We start from the raw sequence: 24,422 nt of genomic DNA, 5'->3' as shown, positions 1-24,422 counted from the left end.
AGGGCTGAAAGATCAGTCTTTAGTCTGCATTTTATTGCTGTGAATATTACCAACAGCTGAAACTTTGCAAGGACTTTTGTTTTTAGCTGCAGACATAAATGTATATGCATAGGTCATTTGATATGACACATACGGATTAAACCTTGGAAATATTTCCAAGCTGTGTGAAAATAAGAGCAACAGAATTTTTGGCAAGAGATTTGCCTTAATTGGAAAGGCTTAAAGTAAATGATCATATGATTTAAAAAAGCAAGGATTGCCTGCTATTTGTTGTAACCCCTATTTCTGTAATGCCCCCATAGCCAGAGAAGCAGCTGTTCATTGCTGACATTCTCCCTGCCAGGCATTCCAACTCTCTGAGGTAATGGGCTACAAGCATACGGGCCTTTGCTTTAATTCTTTCAGCGTATCCTTCCGCATGGATAGAGCGAGGGGAACGCCTCCAGGAAAAGAAATTAAATGCAGACACACAGAGGCACACAGAGACGAGCGATTTGAAAATATTTCCGAGAACGCAATTTGCGCTCATGCAGAGCAGCGTCACATGAAAGAGCCTGCCCGAAGAGCTGGCTGGCACAGGTTTATTTTGTTGTAGTATTTTCTTCCACCCCCAGCTCTTTACCCAGTGGAATGATATCCAGAGCAAGTTTTTTGAGACAGGAAGTGAGGAATGTTTTCACTATGAGTGATCTGAGAAGAAGGTGGGTTGGCCGAGATAGCAGCTGTTTCGGACAAGAGGAACACAGTAAGTCAGTTCGCAAGGAATACAGATGAGATGGCTCCAGGAGAAGAAGTCTTGGAGCGCTGCGGGGTTTTTTCGGCTACACGTATGTGAAAGGAGACTTGGTGCCTTTGGATCGCTGCACAAGGTAAGGGGAAAACAGCAGGCACAGTAAAAAAATAGCGGGTGATCTTCTCTGCTGTGTACTGTAAGACTGAGGAGTTTCAAGCATTTACTTTTTGAAAAGTAAAGGCTGTAGAAGTGTACTTCTGGAGGTAGGGGAGGTTTGAGATGTGCACTTATTGCTGTGCTCTCAGTCCAAGAGTCATGTCAAAGATTAACTGGTAAAACAAGGGGAGAGTGAAGTATTCTGATTTTTGTGACTCCTCAAATAAACATATTTATTTTAAGCATTTGAAATAATAGGAACCCTTATTCACCATCATATATTGCAGCTTTATTTTGCACGCTGTCATTCATGCAGGCTGTTTAAAAAACCTTTGTAAAGTAAAATGCTAATTATTGAGGGGGGAGTGGGATGTGTAGGTAAAGGGGAAAGATACCACAGAGCTCAGTAATTGTGCGCCAGTCACGGCCATGTTGCTGAAATTCTAATATAACATTTTGAAACTACATGTTTGTGTTGAGATATAGATGTACAAAGTTTGGCCACTAAAGACATTTTTAGCTGTTGCATGAAAATTCCAGGCTTGCTAAATAAAGGCTTGTTATTGTAGAGGTCATCAGTTGGATTTGTAACTCCTGGCAGTATGTAGTTCATTTTTTGCTAAAGTAGCTTTGTAACAATGCCGATGTGTCCGAATTTAAAGTAATGCAGAGGCAAATATGAGAGCACCTAGCATTGCTGAATAGAAACAGCACAGCTGTGTTTGGAAGAAGTACACATGGCTAGCAGTAGAAGTTACTGAATGATATCTCAGTGTTATTCATCAAACTTGCCTTTATTCTACAATATTTATTATATGTCAGGAATTTTTTTTTGAGTTGGTCATTTGTGACATGGACTGGAAGTTAGATACTTAAATTTTCCTTCTTATAAATATGTTTCAGAAGTAATGAAGATTATGTGAGACATATACTGAGATAAAATGAAATTGTTTAGGGTAAATGCTCAGTAGAGCAATAAATGCAAACAACAGATCATATCCCGAAGAGCACTCCTGGCATGTTCAGAAAATTCTGCTCTAAACTTCTTTCCTATGCTTGCATTGCTACCTGTCTCCATAGTGAAATAACTGAAAGTCTGAGATTGCCTAATGTCAGTATTAGACGGTTTGGAAATTTCACCTGTCAAGTCAGCCTCTGGTTAGTGATTTTTTAAATTTTTTTTTTCCATGCTCTTAGAATACTTTTCTAAGGGCCTGATGGGGGCATAAAAGTTTGAAAGTCTGTCATGTTCAGTGGTACTACATAAAAACTGAGATTAGAACAGCACTGTACTTCTGAGTGCAGCTTTCAAAAAGATGAGTAAGTTGGTTTCTCTCATTGCTGTAGCATCGAAGAAAGTGCATAACTGTGAAAAGAATGTATTGGAAAACAGGCCCCAGGGATGTGAGCTGAGGTCAGTCAGCCAAAAATTACTCTGCCAGGAATAAATCCAGTGCAAGATTCTGCTGGCAGTGGACAGGAAACTAAAAGCTTCTGTCTGTAGAGCATTCGCTGCATGCTGCTCCAGGGGGGCAGGATTTGGAGGATCAAAGCACAGAGTGAGTAATGAAGTGAGGAGTCCCTGTGTATCCCTAATTTTTTGAGGGAAACCTGTTGCTATCAGCTGTTATTTATTCTGTGGCTGCACACAAAAATAAATTAGTTGATGTTTGGGTCAGGGTTTTTTGATTCAATTAAGATTTTAGCTGGTATCTGTTGAGGATGGGGATTGTGTAGGATGGTAGACCAGCTTCCAGATTATTAGAAACACAGTCATGAAATATGCTTATGGTCATCCTTTGGAGTAGGGTTGCAAAGATGTCTTTGAGGAAAAACGCCGTGCTGCCTCCTCTTTCTCCCTGTTTTAGGCCTTTAGCAGCTTTCCGCCTCCCTTTTTTCTCTGCTGTGCTGTTCACAAGGGAGCAGGGAGTCTGATGAGGTTTTCAACCTAAAGAGTTTGTGGTTGTGTTGAGTAACATTAAATTTCTAGGTATGTATATAAATGTACAAGTAGTATGTGGCTATCTATTTGTTTATAGCTATACCTTTGGGTTTAAAAACAGGTGTGCTAGGAACACGATTCCTCCCGATTCCCCCACTCCAAATAAATGGATGTCTTCGCGTTATTCCTGTCTGACAATTCTAAGAGCCTTAAGAAATCAAATTATGCCTTTCAAAACGTGCTACTAATACATACCAGCCTGAAAAACACGTAGGTGGTTGTTTTCTGTTTTCCTTTCAGGCGGTGCGGCGCTGCCGCTGGAGGTCCCCAGGCGGAGCTCGTCCCGCCAACGGCACCTCACAGGGAGAGGAGGGAGCGCAGCTTCCCCTCAGGCGCGGCCCGGCCCTCAGGTGCGGCGCAGCGCGGCACAGCGCAGGGGCTGCGGGCAGCGCGGGCCTGGGCGCGGCTGACGGCTCGGCTCGGCTCGGCTCGGCTTGGCGCGGCGCGGGCACGGCAACGGCCGCGGCCTCACGGCGCTTGCTCCGTCCCGGGGGCCGCCGCCCCGCCCCACGGCAGCTCTGCCCCGTCCCGGGGGTGTTACGCGGGGCCCGGGGGGTGCCTCGCCCCCAGCCCCGCGGCCCGTCGCTGTGAGGGGGGCGGTGCAACTCCCCCCGCACCCCCGAGGCGATGGTGGCTTTATCTCGAGTGTGTGAAGCGCTTTCACTTCGGTGGTACCGCAGCACACAGCCTCGCTGCAGCGGCTGCTCTCAACACACGCGCTTCTGCAGAATAAACCCCTCTTTATTTAGAGAATGTTTTACGCGTCGTACTGAAAACCAGCACTAGTAAGAGTGACAAATTTCTTAGGCTAGGGTGCGTGGTAAGAGAACACTTGAAAGAGGAGAAAGGCGAAGCTTGTATGTTACGGAGTTGACAGGAGAGGAGGCGCGAAGGCGTTTGCAGAAGGTGGGGAAATGGGTGGCTACCATTAGACAGGGAATAAGTATGTTTTTCAAGGAAAAATTAGAAAACAAACGGTTCTCAGAATTCGCATACTCCCTTGGCGAGGTAAAGCGTAACGTGAAACATTGTACAGCAGTTTAGTATAAGAAATAATGGGTACAGCTAGCTGTAATTCAGGGAAAATTAGAGGAATTGGATTTTAATTGTCTGGTAGGAAATGGCCAAGGTGTGAGCTTTAATGCCTCTCTTCCTGCCTTTCTTTTTTTTATTTCTTAATCGTTTATGGGGCTTGGTTTTGTGTTTAATCCAACAGATAGCGGTTGGGGCTGCACGCCACTCTGAAAAACAAGCCAGATTGCTGGATTTGCTCTCAAAGAAAATGGCTTTGTTCAGTGTTAGAAATACCTTAGGAAACTCGGACTTCGTAGAGGTATTTCATTTAAATACTGATTCATTTTAGAAATACTTATTTTAAGACATTGCAGCCACATTTGATTAAGACTCATTATTCACTTGCGAGTTTAAAAAAAAAATCAACTTGCCGAAGACCAGTGTTGTCTGTGGAAAAACAGAAACTCTGGTGCTTATTTCATTATTTGAATGCGTAACAGCTCTGCATTTTGGAAAAGTAGACTGATTATTTAGATTTAGAAAAAATATACATGTTATTTTTCCCATATTACCATTCTCCTTCAGTCAAAGTATTTCTGATTCTCTTTCTCTTTTGCTCCTTACTAGGATTCCAGTGGATGCCCCTTCTCCTTGTCTCTTGGTGGAAAACTTGCTTGTCTTTAATGGATGCTGCTGCTGCTGGTTGATCTCTGGAGACTTTACAGCTCCTTACCTTTTGAGAGGAGATAGCTACTTGTCCCCTCTCAAGGTCCTGGTGGTAGTAGCTTTTTATCAGTAACCATCTGTTGGAGAAAAAGAAGATGCCTCTACCTTTTGGGTTAAAATTGAAACGAACTCGACGTTACACAGTATCCAGCAAGAGTTGCTTGGTGGCTCGTATCCAGCTGCTCAACAATGAATTTGTGGAGTTCACGCTGTCGGTGGAAAGCACGGGCCAGGAAAGTCTGGAAGCAGTGGCTCAGAGGCTTGAATTGCGGGAGGTAAGCGAACCTTACCATGAGTGAAGGCAAGATTTTTGTCTCTGGTGCTAGATGACCATTGTGGTGAATCCTTACCATTTGAGGCAGTCAGTTTATTGACTGGAGCAGCTATCCTGTGTTCCCCTTGTTTGTTTACCTTCTGGTCTTGATGGGGATTGCTCCAAAACAGTTGCAAAACGTGTGTTACGGAGCTAGGGGAATGCCCAAGGGGAGGACACGTGAGAAGTGGCATTGAATAGAAGCTTAGAGTGATAAACAAAGCTACTGTTTTTTTAAACCTGACAATGCTGAAAATGCTGTTTAAAAAAACCCGCAAAGCAACAAAAAAAAATTCTGCCTAAGCAACGTGGTTAAGAATTACTGCAGGACTCGAGACAACTTTTAGCTGAGGATATGAGTGTTATTTGTGTGCATGTATTTTTTTCTGATGGATTAGTCCTGTGAAAAGAACCTAAAGCACAAAATGTGATAAGTGTACCAGTGACAAATTGTTTGTATTGCTTGTTCAAATACCACAAACATGTTTGCAGACACTGTCTTGGAGCAAGCATATAGTCATTTAGATCGAGTGCTGGCCTCACGGGGAAACATGGTTTGCACTAGTTGAATCTGTATAGATCTGTGTAACCTGCCTTTTCCCCCAAAAAGTCCTTACTTGATATTTTGAAGGATAGTTTTGCAACTGAAATTTACTCTTCTCCCATGCATTTAGTGATTATTTATACATCTGTATTGAGTGTATTACTTCTGAAATGATGAGCTGCAAAATGTTGTTTATAGAAATCTGCATAGATTACCAACATATGAACTAATGTCATTGTTTTGTAATTTTGTTGAACACAGGTGGATTTGATTGCAGTAGTTGAATGCTCTTGATCCTGTGTAAACTGATATTTCCCACTAGAGTCTCAAAAGGTTTAGTTAATTTTGTAGTCATTAAACGGTGACAGCATGTGCACTTTTGGGGGGCAGCAGAGAGAAAACTTTTATAACAAGTTTAGTGTTGCTAACATTGTTCTGAAAAAGATGCTTTTTCTCTGTTACGTGGTCTGCCCTATAATGGTGTTTTGACTATGGGATTCAAATAATGAATGAAAACCCTAGACTTAGGTAACCATAATAAGTGTAATCGTGAAAATAATTGTTGTCTACTAACTATGAGTTTTTGGAAATAGTATATTTTCATTGTCAAACAATGGCAACTGCTTATAACCTTGCTCAAATATTGAGCAAATAAATGTAGGACTTAATCCTACAAACATTTATTACTGTACACAGCATGCATTACTCTAGGATTTCTCAGTAGGAAATGCTATATATAGTCAGTTGTTTTCAGAAGTATTTTTTTCTGTTTGAAGAATAATAAATAAATGAAATAGATATGAATCCATTAATCCCTAACTGTTTGTTTACTGTGGTTGATTTCAATCCCAATATGCATTCTTGTAGATTCTCCAAATATTTTTTTAGTGTACAGTTATTTTGGAAAAATGCAATTTTGTGCAACAGTATGACTTTTTTTTTATCTTGTTTCTTCTGGCAAAGGGAGAATCTAACTATTGTTGTAGCCTTAGTGTTTACTTAGAACACATCAGATATCCTATATTTAGAATTCAGTTATTGTTGTGTGAATAGTTTGTCAATTTTATCTTTCCACTTGCAGATGTCACTGCTAACTCAACAGAAGGTTAAGAATTGTAACTATATTTGGTTTGCAAAACGCAAAGGCTTTGTCTTCCTGAACGATGACTGCTAGCTTTTATTGAACTAGTCACAGAGTGTCGGAGATGCAGATTTTTTTAACTGTTCTTCATTATCTCTTTTCTTTGGAGCTACTCCTAAAAATCTGTTTTAAAAAAAAAAAAAGAGAAAGATGGCAATTCCCTCAATTAAGAGTCATGTATCAGACTAAGGGAGTTGACGTACACTATTGAACTCCGAGTGGATTCCTTCAGTCATGCATTCTTGCATGGATTATTTTGGCAGGAAAATGTGTTGCAATAAAAGGGAATGGAAAATAGGGATATAAATTACTTTCCAGAGCTTGCATTCAAAAAATGTGGTTCTGCCTTTAAGTAACCAGATTTGCCAAGCACATACTGGATCATTCCTGACTGCTTGCTTAGTAGAAAGTTTTTGGAAAGAAAAATTTGCTCAGCACTTTCCTTAAATCTGCAAAAACATTAGTCCTTGATACTATAAAATACTAAGTACTTTCTATAAGATGTTGTATATTGTTAATGCACTAAGCACCCTTAATGCGTGAGGGTGAATTCAAAGTGTTAAACATGAAAGTATGACTGTTTATTTGAATACTGAGTCTTAACACAGTTATGAAAACCGAGGCATCAGTTTCAGATTACTGTATATGGGCTACACAGTTAGGACATGTGGTTCCCATGTACCTTCAAAACAATTTATTACAGGAGGTGTGAGGGGAATCTCTACCTTTTTACACACTGAATGGTAAAATTTGTAAGTATCTCTTTCTCTCTGGTGTATTCTGCAACTACTGAATTTGGACAGTGAATTGAACGGCTTATTTTTAATGCTGTGCCATCTTTTAAGATTTTTTTTTAACAGAACTTTATGTAAATGAGCAATCCTCAAATTATGCTTTGTGTGGGTAAACACTGGTTTTCTTTTAATTTTCTAATTAATACTTCTCAGTTTCCAAGTTGTATACTAGTATGGATACATAGTTAGGGTTTAGGAAGTCTTAAGTATGTTGACAATTTTATTTTTTTACTGAATGATAGACTTCACAGAAAAGTTAAATGAATGCTTTAAACTAGGAAGATCTTTTGGTGTTCCCAGAATGTGACTCATCAGCAATGGGAATGTAATCCAGCTCTCTTAAACTGAGGAACTGGGGAAAAAAGCCAAAGGGAACAGGGAACATAAGTTACTTACCCTTTGTGGCACAGCCTGTCTTTTATCCTGTGGGAGAACTATAACCAAACTTGATTTATGCTGTGGAAAACCATTCTGGAATTACAAGTTTTGAAAAACTGCTGATAGCTCTGATTGTTAACTACCTTAAAAAGTATGTGCAACACTGCTCATGTTGCATCTAGGGCATGAGTATACAAATTAAATACTTGAAAATATGGATTTTTTTTTTTAATGTTAATACAGCTAGATATCTATAGGATGTTTGGCAGGAGATGTTAAGACTGATTTACCTCTCTTGACGCATCTTCTTTTATTTCTGTTTTCTAATAGCAGTTCTAAACCAGAATGAAGGGGCAAATTCTGCTACTGTGTACAAGCAGAGTCTGAAGTAACTGCAGATACATGGTAGGGATTTGGGCCCAAGTGCAAGAACTAAGAGTAGGGAACTTCTGTAGAGAGTTTGTGTTGTGCGTATGCAAGTTCCTGTGTTTGTTTTGGACATGAATAGGAAAGAAAGAATTAAGGTTATCCGGATCCTGAATAACTTTGAAGTTCTGAAGCAGTGCTTCAGAAATGCTGGAGCTATGCTGTAAAACTTTGCTCTGAATCCTAAAGTATCAGCTCTTGTTTGGAGAAAACACAAAAAAATACCTTTAATTCAGTGTGGTCGTTTCTTAAATGTGTGTTTTGCATACATAAAGAATGTTTTTAAAGTAAGACCAAGTGCAACTATAAATATTCTTACACGTATACGTATTAGTAAACATATTGACAGGCAAATAAAAGTTGGGCCAAGTCATGACAGAGGGGTCACTAACATAATTATGTTTATGCCTTGTATCAAAGTCTGATAGAATTTCAGCTAATGCTTGGAGAAATAAGAGGAGAAGCAGTGCTCATAGCTGAACTGCTATGGTTGCCTCTCTGAACAAAATTTGCCTTAAAATTAGGAAAGGAGAATTTGTCATGGAGGAATGTATGTAAAAATGCAGACCTTCAGTGCGTAATCCAATTAATTCAAAAGATGCTACTTTATTGAAAAACAAGCTTCACTCCATCTAGAACATATATTAATTATAAATATGCTGTAATTGTAATTTAGGAACCAAGATAAATTGACAGAGCAGTCATCCAGAAATCAGTAATTGCCTCAGTGCAATTACTGTAGTTCTTTTTTCTGAAGGTAAAAGGCTATTCATTCAGGTGTAGGATTTGCACTCAAGTCTTATTACACTGAGCAGCACAAAATTAAGGTTTTTCCATGAAAGCAGTAGTGGCAATTAGGAAGACTTGCCCCTGATTTCTTTAGCTTTTTTTTATAAAGTTAGGTCATAATTTGAATATATCACTTAATTGTGTTTTTTTCACTGTCACGATGTCTGTGAATTGCTTTACAGTTTTTACACTAATTTTGACAGAGGAGTTCTTCTTTACTTCTGAAGCAAAGACATAAGTTTATTGTTTAGTATTTTTAGACTACTTTGAAATTTTGCTTTTCCCTGTTGTAAAGCAATCCGAATTTAAGCCTCTGATGAATGGGAACGTGATACTCCTTTTAATGTCAGTGCTGCGTAGGGTGTGAGTCAAAAGCAAATATGTGAGTCCATCCTTCTTGGAGCCTTGGACAGTGGTGTGAAAAAGCAACATAATTTTAACAAAAGTATGTTTCTACATTTCTTGGTCATGTTGATAACTGACCTGTTTCGGCAAGAAGTTAAAACATGTCTTGGATATACTGTCTTCTGTGCACTATGAAGATATTGCTATTTAGTTCGTAGATTAGCCAGTTTACCTTTGTCTAATGTACTGATGAGCAGAATCTGCCTTGCCTGTCAGAAGACCGTTTATTCATGATATTTGAAGGTTGTAAAACACAGTGTATTGTGATTTGTGCAGTGTTTTAATTTGAATAAATTAGAATATGTCAGATTACCTTGCAAAGTATTGATTTTGTTTATTTCTTATCCCTGCTGTTTTGCTTTAAGCTGTAGTTGGCAGTTGCTTTGTGTAAATAGCATTTGTGAAACCCATATTGGAATAGTTAGGAGAAAATAATTGTGTGTGTGTGTTGGAAAAAAGGTTTCCATTATGAAAGAAATGAGACTTGAGACTGACTTCTCTCTCTATTCGTATAGCTACCCTGCTAAATACTCCCTCCTGCAGCTACAGTTGAAGATCTTGTCAGTACTAGAACAACAAAAATAGTATAAGCAAAAGTACCCTGAAGTGAGTAGCTTCAAGATGGGGAAAAGGGAGGGATTTTTCTAAGTCTAGCCAGCGGTCCTCCTTTTTCTTCAAGAAGATTTGGCCATGGTAGTATGGAGAGGAGTGCAACTTTCCACTCGGTGGCTGGTACATGGCAAGGCTCACAGGTTTTTTCTCCACCACTTCCAGGAAGTCTTGGATCTTGTACACTGGCCAGTCCAGGCTGCTCCAAATCCTTTCTCCCCTAGAGACTGGGAAGATTTGTGGAGGAGGTTGTCTGCTGTGATAAGAGTGGAGTTTCTGGATAATTTTCAGGGCCTCTTGTCTCCTTCCGTAGTTCTTAATGTTGGGCGTAGGGTAAAGCTTTCACTTGGTATCTGTCAGTCGTGCATAGTACAAGATTATTGACCCAGTTCTCCTGCATGAAGTTTATTTAAACTGTGATATCCTGATGGCAGGAGCTGTTTTGTGTCCAAGTATATAATAAAGCTAGATGCAGTGGAGCCCTTGGGCTAACTGGGATTTTGTAAATCCAACTGCAGTGCTTATCCTTCAATGACGAGAAGGTGTTTTCAGCACTCTGTTCAGGAAAGTCTTGTGGCTTGTTGTATTTGTATGTACCAGTGTAAAAGAGGAAAAGCCTGAAAATATATTTTGATTGCATACTTCTGTAAACCCGGTTATTGTTTTCTTTTTCTTAATTTTTTTGCCTCACATCTTAGGATGGTGATTCCTCAGGTCACTGTACCTTTGAGGCAGGTAGCAGATTGCATTAATTAGAAGGCACTGTATTAAAAATTAGAAAACAATTATCTTTTCCAGTCTGTTTGTAACCTGTGAGATATTCTGTAAGAATTATAATATAGGATATGGAAATTAGCTGGGAAACATATAATTAAATACATAAGTCCGAAGTAAACTTTGAACACTGCTATGCCTCAGGGGAATGTGTAGCAAAGTGTATTTGTCCTCCCTGCTTCCATCCAAAAAAAGTGGTTGTTTTTTTTTTTCTTTATTCTGAGGTTTTATAGAGAATGATTTTTTCCTTTTTTTCTTTTTTTTTTTTTTTAAAGATGGCAATAACAGTGTTATGTCAAAATCCTAGGGAACATAAGTTTTTCTTTATATTATATTGCCAAAAAATGGAAGGCACAGTCGAGTTTGGGGATCATAATAGGTGCTGTTAAATTCAAGTGAGAAGATTACACACTTTTGATATCTGGCATATACATTTGTCATTTTTATTTCTTTTCTAGGTAGTGTAAACTGTGACCAAAATAGACCCCGAGATTCTATATTAAAACACTTTTTTTTATACTACTAATCAGAGTAACTGATATATACAAATGATGTTTAGATTGAAGCCAAAGTGGAATTGTATTAGGGATGAGACTGATCCATATTAAGGAAAATAAAATGAAATGCAGCAGTTAGTTGTAGCTAACTAGTATCAGACAGTTGGTACAGGGAAGAAGGACTATCGCATTGATTCCATTTCAAATTGTAAAACAGATGAGGAACAGCAAAGTATGTTCCATAGATGTGGAAACTGTTGAGAATTTTAAGATTTAAAGCTCAGTTTTTAATGGGTTTGTAAAAGATAACACTTTTTTTTTTTTTTTAAAAAAAAGGTGTTGTTTAATTTGCATCCAAGAATTTCTCAGTAAGCTGTTTCTCTTTGTTGTTGCATGATCCCACCCTCTGCCCAGGAAGGCCAGCTTGGATCAGGTGGCTCAGGGGTTACCAGGGTGAGTTTGAGTGCCTCCAAGGATAGAGGGTTGACACCTTTTTGGGCTACCTGTTCCAGTGTTTGGCTAGTCTTGTTGTGAAATTTTTTTCCTGATCTAATTGGAATTTCCGACGTTTCAGCTTGTGCCCAGCACTTCTCATACTTGTAGTGAGCATTAACAAGAGTCTGGCTCTGTCTTCTCTATACCCTACTCTTAGACAATTGAAGTCCACTGTAAGATTTTACTTCAGTCTCTTCTTAAGACTGATCAGCCCCACTTTTCTGACTCTCATCATACATCATGCCAAAAGATGTAATATAGTCACCTACAGTAATGTAGTTTCGTGGCACTCGTACCTGACGAAGCTCCTCTGCTTAGCTTAGGAAGTCTGGTTGACTTCATAGATGAAGTCACTCCACTCCCACCAACTTGTGAGCTGTCATACTCTGTTGGGCTTTCGGCACTTTTGAGTTCTTGACAACTCTTGAATTTTTATGCAAAAATGCTTACTATTCCTGTCCGTAGTGGCAGAAAGCAGCTAGGTAGAAAGTAACTGTGCAGCAATTATATGTTCTTTTTATTTCTATTTGATTTTCTTCAAGGGGATTGGGTCACGAATAAGTCACTAAAATAAATGAACCTCAAAGTAGTGTTAATCTTAACAGCTTAACATATTTTAAGAATTATGTCATGACATTCTTTTTAGAATTGGGTGTTGTCCTGAGCTGCTAATAATAAAACGTTTTAGCCATGAATAAAAATGGATTCTATTTTAATCAGTGCGAATATTCCAGGGTGCATAAGCTCCTCTGAAAATTCACAGGATCAAATTCTGCCCTTGAAGTCAAGTGAAAGGTTTGCATACAAGTCAGAAGACAGGCTTTGGGCCGTAGTGTTTTGCTTGGCTTTCATTTTATTTTTGATAGTCCAGATTGGAGGAGTTTGTAAGGGAAAATACCATGGCAGAAAAATCTTATTTAAAGATATGCTGGATTCCAGAGAATATTTTAGAACGCAGAAACATTTTTCTTAGTCTGTTGTGCCAGTAACTACTTGGTTCTGTGCATTGCAAGAAAAAGTGGTCAGTGTTTTAAAGAAAGAGACCAGTGCAAGTGATCATCATGCCTTAAAAATAGGCTATACATTCAGTTTAGACTTCAGGGTGTGGAACCAGGAGTGTCTTACATCAGAGAGTTTGAAACGGTGGTGGTGTTAACAGAAGTTTGTGAACTTTCTCTCCTTAACTTTCTGTTACACGTCTTTGCTTCTCTGAGGCTTAAATACACCAAGGGTGCAGATGAAAGTTATTCAAACAGTTGTGTAGAAATTTTTGCATACACTTTTAGTAGGTTTCCAAGAGTGTTTGTGTGGTATCTTTTATAGAAGTCTTTCAACTTTGTTGGTGTGCTTCTGTGGTCCTGTAGCTGTTACCCTTCGGTTTCAGTCTCTGCCTTGGCCTCTGCTCTCCCCCAGAAGGTGGTGGTTCGGCATTTTGTGTCATACTCAGCCCAGGGCCGATGAGGTTGACCTGTTGGGCAGGTGGGCTGGGCCAGCATGGTAGGCTTTCTTTTTTGAGCCCTTGCTAGCAAGAGAGATCAAGTAGCTCATGGAATATAGTTGAACTCTAACTGTTATTTTAATTTTTCAGTCCTCTAGTTCACTTACTGTTGTGCATTATATATACGTTACATTTATAACACTCGGAAGTTGCAGGATGTCAGCATCACAGTCTGACTTTGGCTTCTGTGAGTGTGCACATGGTGTTAGCAGTCTTGTAATGAAAGAGAAATACAGCTTTTCACTTGTGTTCCTTTTCTCATTCAGTCTGCAGGAAGGATTGAAGAGCAGTCATTCAGTACATTTTATCCTTTTCAGTGTGTGATGTTGCAGTGAACATAATATTTATTTCTTAATGGCGTTTGTGTAGTACTACTGTTATAATTCCTAACATCTTATGGAATCTTAAGATACTTTCTTGTCAATATCCTTGTGGGGTGGCCGAGGTCACCGCACACTATATCTTATGGTTGGGGGGTTGAAGCACAGAAATAAAAGCAAATGTTGTCTAAGGTATCAGAAAACTTTGTGTGCCTGGACTGAAAAATGAGAAAACAGTGCTGTTTATTTGTATTCAGAGCCATATTTCTTTTGTCCTCCTGAAACTGGAAGTATTTATAACCTCTTAAATTTGACTCTTGGTTTTCAGAATTCAGAAGTGAAGAGCACATGGTGTCCACCTCTGAAAAATTTGGTTTATAGGATTTGCTTTACAAGAGAACTCTGTTTCTGATGTGGGAATACAGTCTGTTTATCTGTGGTGACTTTTAAACTTTCCCAACCATGAAACTATTTTGTATATATCAGCATTATGCCTTTTCTCCAGATATCTTCCACTCTATTGAAAAACTGCCTTTTTCTTCTATGAACAGTTCTAATTCAATTTAATTTTTGTATTACAGTCTGCCTTTGTATCAAATAGGAGCAGAGTTGTCTTGGAGTTTGCAGAAGGGATCTTAATTAAGGTTAAATGGGTAGACTTCATCCTAACATTTTTTTAATCTTCTGAATACTGGTTTTGCAATTAGATGGTAACAGTAATTTTAATTTAGAGGATTTTTTTTAAACATTGGGAAACCCCCCCCACAAAACCCACCAACAATCTACTTAAAACTGTGTTGATGCTAATTTAGAGGGGGCAAAGTAGTACATTTGGCCAGTATGCGACGTCAAAGGAACATTATACCTTAGAATTGACTCTAATTTCCCAGTTTTGCTAATTTCCCAGAGAAATGCTTTTATGGAATAGATGGTTTTATTAATTTAATGCTACACCTTAACTTTTGTGCCCAAAATTACTTAATGATCTCTGCTGCTCAGGAGCATTGACTTCACTGCTGTCCTTGAATTTTGGGATGTAGCATACCTGCCCATGCCATGGTTGTTACGCGCATAGTCAGCCTGTCAGAGCTGTAAGGGATAGCCAGAATCCCATGCGGGTAGACTCTTCATCCTATTTAGACTATAAACTAAGAAGATGTATGTGTATGAATTTTCAGATGTGTATATAGGTGCATTTTCACAGGAAAGTACTGAAGTGGCCTTTCTCTACTACCAGCTGATGCTCCCCAGTGAATTTCAAATCTGTGCTCCAAAGCATCAAAATGCTAGAGCTTCTGAGAAAACAGCAGTAAACACTTTGTTTGTTAGGTAGACAATTTTTCTAAGTCTAATTCACAGAAATTATTGATGTAAAAAAAAATTATGGTGAGTAGTCCTTTGTTTTATAAAACTTAATCCTTAATAGCTCTATTTTGTATAAGTTAAAAGCATATGAAAACATATAAAGAAAAGTGTTGGATTAAAGGTGTTGGTATTTCTGCCATTTCTACATATAATAATGTGCATGTAGCAAGGACTTGGAGATTTTCCATGTAAATACCTACAGATGTAATTGGTAATTCATAGCATTCTGTTATCTCCCTCCCTCAATTAAAAAACTTGTAATTATGTTTTCTAGTTTTGCTATGATAGTGACATGAATATTTTCCAGTCCACATCTGTTTGCTGCTCCGCAACTGAATGAAATAAGTACTGCAGGAGCAGACTTTAAACAGTTTAAACATAGTGGAGAAATTTAAATTTGAATGAGTGGCTCTGCAGTGTGAATTTAGAACTATACTGTGGAGTGACAGAAAAACATTCTGGTCCAAACTCCTTCTCAGAGGAGATCTAATCAAAGTTAGATTGTGTTGCTCAAGATGTTGTCCAGTGGGATTTTGACATTCCAAGGATGGGCATCCCTCAGCCTCTCGGGGCAATGTGTTCCAGTGCATACTGTGTTTTGTGTTTTGGCTTGGTCAAGAGTTGCCTGCGTAGCTTGCTGCTGTACCTGGTCATTTTCTTGCTCATGGGATGACCATACATGTGCTTTAACGAGCTTGTCTTTGACTGACGAGCTGTCCTGTGCTCTTTTGTCCTTCAGCATCCCACATGAGCCTGCCTGCCAGTTCCCCAGAGAAGCTGTACTTTGCTCTTCTGCTGTCCAGTGTCATTTTCTATTTGCATTCCTCACTTCCCTTAGTTTTCCTGTTACACATAAATGCTTACTACTAACGTCTGTGAGTTGCCACAACAGGGTCAGGGACTGTTTGCAAATAAAGAGTAGATTTGGTAATGTTTTAGGTGAGGGACCTTACATATGTGGATTGCTTATCTGGAAGTAATGTCTGCTTTTGATATTAAATGTCTCTCCAGTTCTCTAAGTTTTCAATAACCTATAGCCTTAGTCATTGTTTTAAAACCTTTATTTCTAAGTAGCAAGACTTTCATACAATATATTTTATATAATATCACAATATTAACTTTTTTTCATCATTGAAATGCCTCTTTTTCAGATTACATATTTCAGTCTGTGGTATTATAATAAGCAGAATCAGCGCAGATGGGTAGATTTGGACAAGCCTCTGAAAAAGCAGCTGGACAAATATGCCTTGGAGCCAACTGTGTATTTTGGAGTAGTGTTCTATGTGCCTACTGTTTCTCAGCTTCAACAGGAGATTACCAGGTAAACTTCAAACATGTGTCTATAACTTTGCTTTCAGCATTCTGGAATGTATGGTTTATTTAAAAATTGGCTGCTTTCCCCTCCCCCACCTCTATAGAAATGGAAATTATTACTTTAGGCAGAATTTATGTTCAAACTGTGTATTTGTTTCCCTTTTGAATATTTAAAACATGATAAACTAAGCAAAGAACTAACTTTTTGGTGATCTAAGGAATCTGTTCAAACCTGTTTTCAGTAATAGGCATACTTGCATGGTCAGACTTTTAATTGTTTTAGTCCCTTCATGTTTGTCTCTTTTTTTTTTTGTTTTGAATAGCCATATATTGCTCCATCCTGCACAAAGCACATGCAGGATGTTGATATTGAGCTATGCTTTCCTTTATTTTGCTTTCAGTACTTTCTGTGTTTTCAGTATAGCACATTGGCAAACTACAGACAAAGCTCAGCTTGTGATTTTTTTATGTATTCCTGGGCAATGAAGATGGATGTTAGCTTTGATATCATATATCCATTTCTACTGTGAATCTGGGGAACATCACATAAGTGCTGCTGACTGCAGGGGAAAAGTAAAACTGAGTATATATACTGGCCAGTCATTCCTATGGGCCTATAAATTGGCTTTTAGTGTCTTAATGCATACAGTTGTTCTGATTCAATTATTATTTTTAACAGGCAAATGAGTACAAAACCACTAACTGGATTACAAACGTATATTTGTTATTTCAGATATATCTACTTGCATTAATTAATCCGTTTAAGCTGGTAACTTCAAGTTGGCCCTGCTTTGAGTGGGGAGTTGAACCAGATGATCACTCAGAGGTCCTTTCCAGCTTAATTTATTCTGTGGTTACATGAAACTCTGGTGCTAAAATACCTTGCCGGACAGCTTTCCCACTAATTGTAGGTGAAAGCTTTTCAGGGAGATAAGTGTCTTGGTGCAGACACTGGTGGTGTAATGTATTGCTCAATGCCTGGCAGCTTTAGCTTTTATTTTATGTATAACTTCTGTAAGATTATTTTCTTGCTGAAAACTCTGAAGTTCTGAGCTTTTTCTCAGCAATTTTACTTGCTTAAAAGGTCATTCTAGTGGTCTTTATTTTTCTTTTTTTTTTTTTTTAATAAATCTTTGGTTCAGATTCTGTGCTTGTTGGTGCACTAGGATGCATTAAACTAAATGTCATGGTGTTGCGTTGAATAGTTAAATTGACTGAAAAACCTTGAACATTCTTCTCTGGCATTTATTTAAAGAATATGATGTTTATGCTGGAACTTTACAGCAATTTTACAGTGTGTTGCCATGTAGAAAGCAGGAATTTATGTGCCAACCTTATACTCAAGTCCTAGAGGGTGGTACTTGCTTTGATGTGCAATAGTGAGAGTCTGGATTCGTTTCAGAAATCTGTGGATTTTTTCATGCCTTTTCAATATAAATGAGAATGAACGTGTTTAAGCAAATTACATGCTTAATGTATACCAGGAAATGGAAATGTCATAGACAAAAGAGATGGTATTTGTACTATTATGAGGTAGCGTCAAGATTCTTCGTCTGTGTGTTTACTTTTAACAGTATTTCTATGGGAAGAGCTTATGTTTTACTGCTTGACTGGGAAGATTTATTTCCCCAAGTGCCTTGATATACGGTGGCTTTTTCCTTTCCTTTTTTTTGAGGCCTGGGTTTAGTCTCAGCTATTCTTGTATGTGTTGTGTAAGGATGTTACCTGCTGTCGTATGGTGTACTGCTTTTTTGTAGTAGGATCCAGAAGAGTCTAAACAATATTTTAAAATGCCAGTCTATTTAACAGGCTGTTAAATAGTGAGGCAAGAGAGCTGTTTTTTAGCCTGATGAGAACTTGTGTGGAGTTTACCTGAGCTTTCTAATCACTGAATGAATTGCAGCACATGCTTCCATTTTCTCAGTATTAAAGCCTTACTTCACAAGAGTTAACATACAATATGAGGAAGTTAAGAAGCTTTTAAAACTAGACTTATAGAAGACAAATGTCCTTCTTGGCAAAGTCTGTGTAGCTATAATTGCATTTTTGAGTTTTGAGGTGCTTTGGACTCAAGATAGGGTGTTCCATGGGTGTCTGAAAGGGGCAGAAGAATTCAAGAAAATAGTGGTTCAGACTGTGGACAAATGGTACAGCTAGTAGTGGTTGCATGTACAGAGATGACTCAGGAAAAGGTCAGATAAAAGGAAAAAAAATGATGCCTTGAAAGTGAGAACAAAATGTACTCAGAGGTTGTAATGCAGAAATGAAAGTCACTATTGTGATTAAAGGCATGTGCAATGTAGATCTGTTAGAAGAGAATATAGCAGCAGTGTACTGAATATTGTGAAGAGGAGATGATAAGAATATTAAGGAAGGAAGCGGTAAAAATAGAAAATTTGAGGGTATGGTAGTAGATAGAAATTGTGGAGATTCTTTGTTTTAAGAGGTAGCAGTATTTGATTCTGCAGAGATATGTGAAATAGTGGGTCCGAACAACGAGGAAGACTACCTTCCACACAAACTGGGGAATGCAGAGAGGAATAGGAAATGCAGGCATATTCATCTGCACTCTCTTTAATCTAAAGAAGCCCATGTTAGCTTTTTCTTTTTTTTCCCATGTAGGTATCAGTATTATTTGCAATTGAAGAAAGATATCTTGGAGGGCAACATTCCTTGCACACTGGAACAAGCAATACATCTGGCTGGTTTAGCTGTTCAGGGTAAGTAAGGCAATTGTGCCGATTAGCTGATGTTGCGTTAGAAACTTTGGTGATATATTTTCTATTGCATATTTTCTATTTATTGCTTAAAGACCCAATTCAGTAAGTTAAGAAAGGCTTGCTCCTTAGAACTTCGTCCTATGGGCTGAGGAGGGGGAACAGTGGGATCAGTGTCCCTGAACTTGCTGGTATTTCTGTGCAGTCCTCAGAAGTGTACCTGGTTATCTAACATATATTTTCAGGAGCTGGGTTTGAATTAGACATCAGAGTTCCTTTGGGGGCAAAGGCTTTAGTCGTCTGCTTACACTGACAGACCTTTCATCTGTTTCTGTTGATGAAGACTCTTTATTCTGACATGGTAACAAGAGAAAGAGACAGGTTTTAATAAATAAGCAAATTTGAATGTACAGTAGTACTGGTATCTCCACTTTTTCTCCTAGATATCCTAACACCTAAGATTATTTCAAGTTAGTATCCAAGACTGTTAACAATTCCTGTGTTCAAATTGCTCCTGAAGACCCATTTGTGTAATACCAACATGAAAATGGCTGGTTTATTTTTCCTAACTGGGGTCAGATGGGATAGAGTATACACTAGAGAACCACCAGTCCTAAGTCTGTCTGCACTGATCGTGTCTGGTGTACCCTGCTAACATGCTTGTTCGATCTTAAATCTCTCAAAGTAAAAGTTTATAATGGCAACAGCTTTGTTTAGTGTGTTTATATATTGCTTCACGGTAAATGCCACTCCAGTATATCTAACTGCAATTGTAAATCTGCCAGAATTGAAAGGGACTTAAAATCATTGGCAGTACATACAACTTAAAGTTTTTTTGTCTCTTTGTAGTTGTATATGTTGGTAGCATCACATTAAAGACGATGATTATGTTTCTGAAAATGTGGTTGCCAGTGGAGTAGGGTGAATTGTATTAGTCCCTTTTTATATAACACTGAATCTGTTTAATCCAAGCCAGGATTTAACGGTCTTCAACTGACAAAATCTTGCTTTGTTATTTTCATATCTTTGGACAGTGTAAATGTCTCTCTGCTCAGTGAGTTGTTTATAGAAAACTTTCAATATAATCCTCTTTCCAGATGGAAAATATTTATCCTTTATCTTTCACATTCCTTTTTCAGTCTTGTATAAGAGAGAAACTGTATGTGTTGATAACACAGTGAAAAAACGAATCAGAAAAAAATGCAGGTTCTAAAGTAATGTGCTCCAATGACTGAAGTAGCTTATACCAGGTAGGTTAGTTAATTTTAGCTGGTGAACGAACAGAAGCAGTTGTTTGCTGTTTTGAGTGAACTGGTTTCAAGAATGATCTGTATTTGAAATAATTACAATAGGCTAATTCTAAACACTGCTTTATCTCAAGTGCTGTGTTGGTGTAGCATGTCAGAAGTTCTCCCCTTTCGTCATAAATAACTTGCATATTAATTGTTAATGCTTAATACAAATTAGGTTCCTAAATGTCTCTAAAATTATACCATTATGGATGACAATCTGTGGTAATGTAAATAGGATCTGTATACTTGGAGATTGTGTTTATATTTCTGGGAGCAGCTGTTCTGTACAGACTGCTGTTCCATGGTTTCCTGTGAGACTGGTGTATAACTTTTCCAATTCAGACTGTTTTATTTCTCTTTGATATGTTGGCTAGTTTTTTTCCTGGAAACAGAAAAAGAGGCAAATTCCTTGGGATGCCCTTTGGCATGACGTAAAATCATAACTGTTATTACAATCAAAACTGTTATTAAGTTCCTTCTGAGCATCCCCCTGAGTCTGGAAAGGCTTCTAGGTCCCATTTTCTGCATGTCTGGGTGCAGAGAGGTGGAGAAGGCTTGAGAGCAGAAGGGTGCTCCAACTGCTCTGTGCAGTTTGAGTCCAACTGCAAGTTAGAGCAATCTGCCAGTGCTATGCTGCAAGTAATTAAGTGTCTGACAGGAGGGAGTAAAGAAAGAAGATGGAGGCAGACTCTTCTCAGGTAATAGGCACAGATTGAAATATCAATGTTTTATCATTTCTGCTACTTTCCTATCCCCAAGGAGCGTTATCAATTTTTTTGAACAAGGTAAAAAAGATGGGATGTGTTTTTACTTTTCCTCTTCAAAAACATTACTGGTTAGTTTGCTCCATTGTTTTACTTTCAGATCATAGTTCAATAGGATGGAGATTTGCTGCTTGGAGATCCTGCTGCAATTAATTGGGTATTGAATCATTTTGTTACAAATGTTTGAATCCAAGAAATTTTTTATTTTTTAGCTGATTTTGGAGACTATGATCAATATGAATCTCAGGAGTTTCTACAAAGATTTGCTTTGTTTCCAGTGGTAAGTATTTACTTTAAATTGATACATTTAAATTCTTAAATTGATAAATTTGACTTTAAATCTTTCTTTAGGTTGGTAAATGCAAATCATTATTAAAGACTCCATGATCCATCTAGCTTACTGCTCCCTAGATTGTCAAATTCAGTAAAGGTTTTCTTTGAGACTGGAGTGAGACATGATACTTTATATTATACAGAAGCAAAGATGTTGCAAGATTTTTTCCATTTCATTGTATATTACACTGAAAAGAAGGGTGAGGTGGAGATGGGAAAGTGAGTAAAACCACTTCAAAACAGTGTTTATGCTTTTTGGTTTTGTTTGTGTTCATATTACAGCATCTAAGCTCCAAGACTAGAAGGGAGGGTTGATTCACCTTTGTAGAGAAACTATAACCATTTAATTTTGTAGATTTTTTTGTATTTCATGCTATAAATGCTATCTTACGTTAAGGGTTGGCTACAAGAAGAAAAAATATTGGAAGAAGCGACACAGAAAGTTGCCTTGCTACATCAGAAGTACAGGTAACATTTCTAAAACACTATTTCTCAATTTTGATGTGATTGCTTCAGTAGCTCAGGAAGTTGGGAATCTCAGAAGACAGTTGAACTAATTTCACTTCCCATTTAAATGAGTTTTTCACTGATACATCTGCATTAAAATTACAAGAATTTTTGCTGAATGAAAGTGAAAAGAGAACAAAATGGCCATTAACATAAATGAGAGTATTCTACTTGAAAATTAGGAATACAGGACAAAATTAAATAGTGTAACTTCACCTGTATAATGTTTCTGAAACTTGTTTATATGAAGTTGTAACCCCAGTAAGGATGTTTCTTGATAAACAACATTGGCAGATACTGAGGGTAGTAGAAATGTAGAGACAGTCACTGTGCCAGAATGCTTATGATCTTAAGTAAAAGGTAGCTAGGATGCAGTAGTCCAAGACAAAGGAAAGTCAAGTTCTCTGTTGTCAGTTCATCAGTGAAAAATGTTTGTGACTATATGAGTAATAATGATTATTTTTTCCTGTATCGTCTTAAAACAACAGTTTGAAGATTTCAAATCCATTTACATTTGAAATGCTTTTGTAACAAGAGTGCATGGTTAAGGTTCAGCAAAGAAAACTTAATCTGCATGTCATTAGGAAAAAGTGAAAAAACAGAGAGATTGATGATTGAAAAAGTATTGAGAGACATAAGGATGAGCATGAGAGGATTTTGCAGGTAGAGATGATGTCTTCTATGAGATCAACTGAGGTAGGTAGGGCAACCCAAGTTTTTAATCCCTGTGACACTACTGCAAGTCTGGGAGAAAACTGTCTTTGCCAGTTTGTCTAACTAAAAAAAATATTACCTTTACCTGCAGATCTTGTCCTTCTCATGTTTTCAAACCATTACAGTTGAAATTCTGTCAGCATTTAGCTGACAGCACCTGAAATGTGAAGCATCAAACTTCATATTGGTCCTAAACACGTATACTGCAATAGGAGAAATTCAGAACTTGAACAAGTGTGCCAGAATAATCATTCTAATAAAGTGAGAAAATATGGTGACAATGATGAATTTGACGAAGAATGTGATAATTGTCTGCCTTTAGCAGAGATAATAATTTTAACTGGGTTTTTTTGTTGCCGTTTACCCCTAGAGAGAAAGAAGTTACTAGAATCAATGCGAAAAGGCTGAGACAAATGTATTAGCCATTGGTACAGATGAAAACAGCATGATTTGATGGTTGCCTGGATGTCTTGGGGATACTTTTCAAGCTTTGATGGTGTCATTCAGAGTAAAACAAATATGATTTTTTCTTACTGACAGTACTAGCTGATCCTTGTTTTCATTTGTAGAGGCCTTACTCCTCCTGATGCGGAAATGTTATATATGCAAGAAGTAGAGAGAATGGAGGGCTATGGTGAAGAGACCTATCCTGCAAAGGTAAACAGGATCTTTGTCTCAGTTGCTTTTTTTGCCCTATGTATAAAGGGTTGCTTCCTGCCAAAAAAAAATAAAAACCAAAAACCACATCACCCCTTTTCTCTCCCAGGATTGTAAAAGTAGTTGCTTCTCATGTAACTTTGCTTTCAAAGACTTTTTTCTGTATTTGCATAATTTTTTGTAACTTCTTACAGGACAGCCAAGGAAGTGACATATTCATTGGAGCATGCCTTGATGGTATCTTTGTGAAACACAAAAATGGTCGTCCTCCTGTTGTATTTAGGTTAGTATTGTTCTTTCTTTCTTAAGCTATCTTTGTTCACTTCACATTTTATGTGTGTTCTGCACTAGCATGAATGACTCTTAGATATGGTGTGTACTTATTAATCTGATAAACCTGAACATAGTCTTGTAGTCATCATGCTACAGTGAATACTGAAGTCCATGGGAATTTTTCAGTATATTGACTGCAGGATGTATCTCTTTAAGCCAGGTTAATTCTAAGAGATGAACATTTAATATACATTCCATTGCAAAATGTTTATTGAGTCAAAAAGGAGCAATTCTCTGCATATAGAACATCTTAAGTCCTGAGATGGGCACATCAATTTACTTAGAAATATTAAATTGTAAAATTATCCAGGAGTTCCTTTCATATATTACATATAAAAGAAATAGAGGAGAGTCACATGATAACATTTGTTTCGTTATTTTGGATTCATACATTGTTTTAGTTTATTATTTAATGTTCTGATTGTTAAATTGTAGACATAGGCGTGTCTGCAATTTACCTAACAGTTAAAATTCAGTCTTCATGTGAAATGGCCTGGTTCTCACTTACTTCAAGAGGGGTTGCTTGGGCATCTTTGAACGGAATTTGGAATAAATTTAAAAAAAATACATATTAAGATTTTTTTTAAATGAATCTTAGTAATCTGTAGTTATCGCTAGAGCAAGAAAGGTTTTATTCTTAGTGAACTTTAGTCTTCTAGAATTGAATTTTTCACTGAACATGAACAGAATCTTGAAACCCTGTGGTCCAACAGGTGCTGGAACTTGTGGTGAATTTCTGGGGTTAGAAAAGGTAGCAACTCTGCTTCTTTGTGTTAGCGGTTTTGGTTAATAGAATTTATAAACTCAGTACT

General features: G+C 37.8%; 1 protein-coding gene across 4 annotated transcripts in view; it reads left to right on the top strand.

Annotated features, from left to right (window-relative positions):
- The first annotated feature begins 439 nt into the window (after positions 1–439).
- Positions 440–24,422, top strand: part of PTPN21 (protein tyrosine phosphatase non-receptor type 21) — a 47,877-nt gene continuing 23,894 nt past the window's right edge. For 2 of the 4 annotated variants that reach the window (XM_068397877.1, XM_068397873.1), the window contains exons 1-9: positions 440–869; positions 4,108–4,224; positions 4,533–4,906; positions 16,131–16,300; positions 18,916–19,013; positions 21,279–21,346; positions 21,797–21,867; positions 23,190–23,277; positions 23,472–23,560. In XM_068397877.1, the coding sequence (XP_068253978.1) occupies positions 4,727–4,906; positions 16,131–16,300; positions 18,916–19,013; positions 21,279–21,346; positions 21,797–21,867; positions 23,190–23,277; positions 23,472–23,560 (764 nt within the window). In that variant the 5' untranslated portion in view covers positions 440–869; positions 4,108–4,224; positions 4,533–4,726. Of the gene's footprint in view, positions 870–2,813; positions 2,880–4,107; positions 4,225–4,532; positions 4,907–16,130; positions 16,301–18,915; positions 19,014–21,278; positions 21,347–21,796; positions 21,868–23,189; positions 23,278–23,471; positions 23,561–24,422 lie in introns of those variants that run through there. The other 2 variants (XM_068397876.1, XM_068397875.1) reach the window with 2 other exon arrangements.

This window comes from Nyctibius grandis, chromosome 4, assembly GCF_013368605.1.
Source record: "Nyctibius grandis isolate bNycGra1 chromosome 4, bNycGra1.pri, whole genome shotgun sequence".
Taxonomy (NCBI): Eukaryota; Metazoa; Chordata; class Aves; order Nyctibiiformes; family Nyctibiidae; genus Nyctibius; species Nyctibius grandis.
This window is presented reverse-complemented; position numbering and strand designations above follow the sequence as displayed.